Source organism: Saprolegnia parasitica, assembly GCF_000151545.1.
Source record: "Saprolegnia parasitica CBS 223.65 unplaced genomic scaffold supercont2.105, whole genome shotgun sequence".
Lineage (NCBI taxonomy): Eukaryota > Oomycota > Saprolegniomycetes > Saprolegniales > Saprolegniaceae > Saprolegnia > Saprolegnia parasitica.
In genome coordinates, this window is record NW_012156499.1 from 180,282 (window position 1) to 184,756 (window position 4,475).

At 59.7% G+C, this 4,475-nt stretch overlaps 3 protein-coding genes across 3 annotated transcripts in view; 1 reads left to right on the plus strand and 2 right to left on the minus strand.

The window, feature by feature from the left end:
- Window positions 1-577: 577 nt before the first annotated feature.
- On the plus strand, window positions 578-1,931 carry SPRG_11052 (hypothetical protein; the record flags this gene model as incomplete). The annotated part of the gene is made up of 4 exons (XM_012352713.1): window positions 578-939; window positions 986-1,118; window positions 1,170-1,218; window positions 1,268-1,931. The coding sequence occupies 4 exons, from the start codon at window positions 578-580 to the stop codon at window positions 1,897-1,899; spliced, it is 1,176 nt and encodes a 391-aa protein (XP_012208103.1). The 3' UTR covers window positions 1,900-1,931.
- A 349-nt stretch (window positions 1,932-2,280) lies between these two features.
- SPRG_11053 (hypothetical protein) lies at window positions 2,281-3,037 on the minus strand (the record flags this gene model as incomplete). Its single annotated transcript, XM_012352714.1, has 3 exons — window positions 2,281-2,711; window positions 2,767-2,928; window positions 2,977-3,037. The coding sequence occupies 3 exons, from the start codon at window positions 3,035-3,037 to the stop codon at window positions 2,281-2,283; spliced, it is 654 nt and encodes a 217-aa protein (XP_012208104.1).
- An 813-nt stretch (window positions 3,038-3,850) lies between these two features.
- SPRG_22274 (hypothetical protein) overlaps window positions 3,851-4,475 on the minus strand; it is a gene marked incomplete at both ends in the record, with an annotated part of 804 nt that continues 179 nt past the window's right edge. The window contains one exon of the mRNA XM_012352730.1: window positions 3,851-4,458. Within this exon, the coding sequence (XP_012208120.1) occupies window positions 3,851-4,458 (608 nt within the window). The remainder of the gene's footprint in view (window positions 4,459-4,475) is intronic.

Genomic DNA, 4,475 nt, shown 5'->3' on the forward strand with positions numbered 1-4,475 from the left:
GGTAAGATCGGCCCTGAGGGGCAATGAATGGACGACTTATAAATCCTATAATCCGACTACGGCGTGGTGACAACGCAAAACTAGTAGAGAAAGCCAGCGACTAACGACGGGGGTTGCATCTTCAAGATATCCCGCATCGGTGCGAAAGCGCGCCAGATCGCGCGGACGTTTAGGCAGCGCACAAAAAGATGGTCGGACGTTTCGCGGGCTTGCAGAGAGGGCAGTGGCGAGCCTCGGAACTCTGAAAGTGTAAGTTGGACCGGACTGCTACGGTACTAGCGGTACGCACGGCTTCCGCTCTGCAGTGTCCAGAATGTCCGAGGAAAACTCGAGGCAATTTCGGCGACCGGTCCGCTTGTACCGGATACCTGCATATTATCCGGACTAGGAGTGATGGTCTAATTTTCGATTGTCAAGATTCGAGATGCAATATAAAATACAGTGCCTCGTTCTTTTTAATGAGTATATCCTTCTCTTTGTATGCTCTAGCGCAAACTTTGAATTCAAATACATCAATTTAATCACAGCGTGGCGTAACCATCATTTTTAGCCACGCTAGTGACTGGTCTTGTCGGCCATGCCCCGCGCCAAGGCCGGTCGCCGCAACACGCTCGCCAAGGAGGCCTCGTGCAACGAGGTGCAGCAGGCAAGCCCGACCAAGCCCAGCGCTCTTCGGCGGCCGCGCGGCGATCTCGCGCACGAAATGCAGGCCATGAGCCTTGCGTCCGAGGCCAAGAGCCGGAGGCGGCAATGCCACTTGGTGGTGCTCGCCACCGAAGCCAAGGCCGGCGTGGTCAAGATCGCGTACGCAGACGCTAGCTCGTACCGTGGCCAAGTCCTTCCTGGCTCTAGCCCGCCACAGCGTCACGGCAAAGGCACGTTTGAAGCCCACGACGGCGACGTGCTCGAGGGCTCCTGGAAGGACGACCGGCTGCACGGGTATTGCATACCTCTAGCTTGTCATTCGCTTACATATGCTATCTAGCTTTGGCACGCGCATCTTCTCGCGCACGGGTGACCGCCACGAAGGTATGTACTACAAGGACAAGCGCCATGGCCGAGGCACATACCTCTGGAGCAACGGCGACAAATTCGTCGGTGAGTTCTACAACGGACGGGTGCGATGAGCGAACACCTCCGACGCGTCCGCTGATGAAATGCTCGCACAGATGCACGGGCCGGGCATCTTGATCGCGGCCAACGGCGACACCTTTGAAGGTACGAGCGCATTTCCCAATCATATCGTCGTCTTATCCGACGGTGCTAGGCGAGTGGACCAAGGGTGCGGTCGCCTCCGGTGTGCTCACGTCGGCCAGCGGCGATGTCCTCGCGGGCCACGACCATGCCTCCTCTGCCTGGCACGACGGGCGCTTCACCGGCGTCGGTCGCAAGCTCTTCCGCAACGGCGATTCGTATCTCGGGTCGTTCGTCGCGAGCGTCCTCTCTGGCCTTGGCACCTACACGTGGGCGAATGGAGATGTGTACCAAGGCGAGATGACCGCCAACAAGATGCATGGGCGCGGTGCGGTATCGTACGCGGGCGGGCGCTACGACGGCGCGTTCGCTCGCGGCGTGTACCACGGGTATGGTCGACGCACGTATGCGTCCGGAGCCGTCTACGAAGGCCACTTTGAGCACGGCGCCCGGCACGGATTTGGCAAGTACCAATGGATCGACGGCGAGGTGTACCAAGGCGAATGGGCCCACGACCGGCCGCATGGCATCGGCGTCTGGTCCAGCGACGACCGCTTCTTCCATGGTGGCTGGCGCCGCGGCGTGCCGCACGGACCGGGCGCCTACGTCGACCAAGTGACAAAAGAAGCGACGTACGCCGAGTTCTCGCTCGGCACGAGTGCAGACGGCCGCCTTGTTATACCCGAGCTCCTTCTCGACGCATAATGTGGTCTCTGAAAGAGTGTATGTGGCAGTCGTTCGATGTCGCTTGTTGAGTTGTCTCTGGTTCAAAAGCGTCTTCTGGGCTCGTTAGCGGACGAAGCGATGTATGATGAGACCATTCTCTGGTGACGTCGAACGATGACGACATCTTCACTCGTCTAGAACGCGTCTTGCTGCGTCGGCACTCGACCTCCTCCCTCATGTGCTTGAACATCATCCAGCACCTCGGAGCAAAACCGAGCTGCAGCGTTAGCCAACCACCAAGGAATCGGTACTTGTTAGACCAATAACTGCTAGGGTCCAAACCGCAAGATAACGCACTGGCATATATTCTATACGATGTATGAGACAAACTTATGGACTGTGCAGTCGTGGTCTTCGGGATTACGGCGCCTGGGTGATCGCCGCCCAGTGGTCGTGCTCGGTGAGGTACGAGAATGGATCGTGCGACTCGTTTGTGCTGGGCACATACTCGATGACCTCCAGGATCGGCTTGACTCTCTCCGTCCCAACCAATGTCGTCAAGAACGCCGCTGCCATATCAATGCCCGCCGTGACGCCAGAGCTCGTCCAAATGTTGCCGTCAACGACCCAGCGCGCTTGCTTTACCCACTGGATGGCGCTCGAGCCGAAACTCTGGATGTGCTGGAAGGCGAGCTTGTTGGTCGTCGCACGCTTCCCGTCGAGAAGCCCCGACGCTGCGAGGAAGCTCGAGCCCGTGCAAACGCTCAGAATGAACGTTGCAGATTCCGCACGGGCGCGGACAAAGGCGAGGTATGCCGGGTCTTTGGCAAATACGTCCGTGCCAAGGCCACCTACACGCGCGAGCCAATAATGACGTTGGAGTTCAAAATGCAGTCGTGGGTGTACCAGGGAGCAAGAGGATGTCAATGCGCGGCGCCGACTCGAAGCTGTGCGAGGCCACCATCGGCGTGCCAGCCATCGGCGGGTTGGTCCACATCGTGCCTCTGTGCTGAGAGATCGTGACGGTATCAAACACGTCCGGCAGCATGTCGAAGAGCTGCAAAGGTCCTATTAACACACCGTGTGGGAAGACGACAAGGCCACAATTCAACGCACCGGCAACGTCCATGATGGTGTAGCCGTCAAAGAGGAGAACGCCGACCGTTAGCTTTGGCATATTCGACTCGAGTCGACGCGGTGCAATTGGAAAATGACAGCACGGCTAAGACGGCCACCAAGTGCACCGAGTCCTGGCTTTGCCATGGTGTCCTTACATCGGCGCCGATTGCTCGATCCATCGCTCGGCGTCATCCTTTTATCGAATGCGTCTCGATTGCCCCGACATACCCTGGGATTCGGCGGGGAGTCTCCGCGGATTGTGACAGTTATGAGAAATAGCGTGCAGGGCTAGGGCCTCGGATCGTTTTCATGACGCAAGCGGTCAAGTTGAGCGATCAACGAAGAACGTGTGGCGATTACCGAGCGAAAGGCGTGTATGCATACACCTACCGTAGTGCAACGGTGTGCACTGCAGTCTTTAGAGCATGCGTTGGACGGGACCCGAGGGGCAATTGCACAAGGCGCCGGAGCCAAGCTGCCCTAACCCCGCTCGAAGGACATGCAGGAAGCTGCGATGAGAGGAAGTATCGGCAGCAGCAGGTCTCTCCATGGCGTCCCTGCTGCGCTCTCAATCCTGCGTCAACGCTAAGGTGCAATCGCCAGATAGGGGAACGCGGCTTCCATTTACGCAAATAGATATTATAATAAATGCGCAGCCTAATGCTAATCTATCAGACTAGGCCTTGCATTTATCATCAAACATCTTCCAAGCAAAGGCGTTCCTCTTTCCGTCACCTACTGACCGCTCTGCTTGGGCATCTCCTCGCACCGAGTGGGCGCTTAGAGGGAAGGGAAAGCGTTCGTGTCGGCGACGTTGGGGGCCTTCGACGACTTCTTGGGGGCAGCGGCGGCACCACGGCCACGGCCACCGTCACGGCCGGCGCCACGGCCACCCTCGCGGGGGCGCCACGGCCACCACGGCCGCCACGGCCACCCTCACGTTCCTCGCGGGGGCCGAGACAGGGGCGACGGAGAAGCCAACGTCCGTGAGGAGCGTCTTCTTGCGGCCCGACGTCTTCTTGGTGAAGACCTTCTCGTACGACGACTCGATGAAGTCGGGGGTCTTGCCGTCCTTGGTGAGGAGGGCAGCGTCCGAGAACTCGTTCGTGACGGCGCGGATCTCGACTTCGCCGAAGAGCTCGGTCGACGAGCGGGCCTGCTTCTTCTGGGCGAGGTATTCGTCGAGCGTCAAGGTCTTCTCCTCTTCCTCGACAACGACCTCGGCGACCTCCTCGACGGCCTCGTCGGCGACGACGCCCTCCTGGATCTCGGCCTCGGCAGCCTGCTCCGACTTGTCGGCCTCGTTGCCCCAGTTGTGGCCACCGCCACCCGACTTCGAGACCTCCTTGCCACGGCCCGTGCCGCTGCGGCGGTCGAACGAGCGCTTCGGGCGGTCGCCGCGCTCACCCTGGTGGGCGTGCGAGCGGTCCGGGCGTTCACCGCGCTCGCGTTCGTTGCGGAGGTTGGTGCCGGTCGAGCCTTCCGGGCGGTCGGCA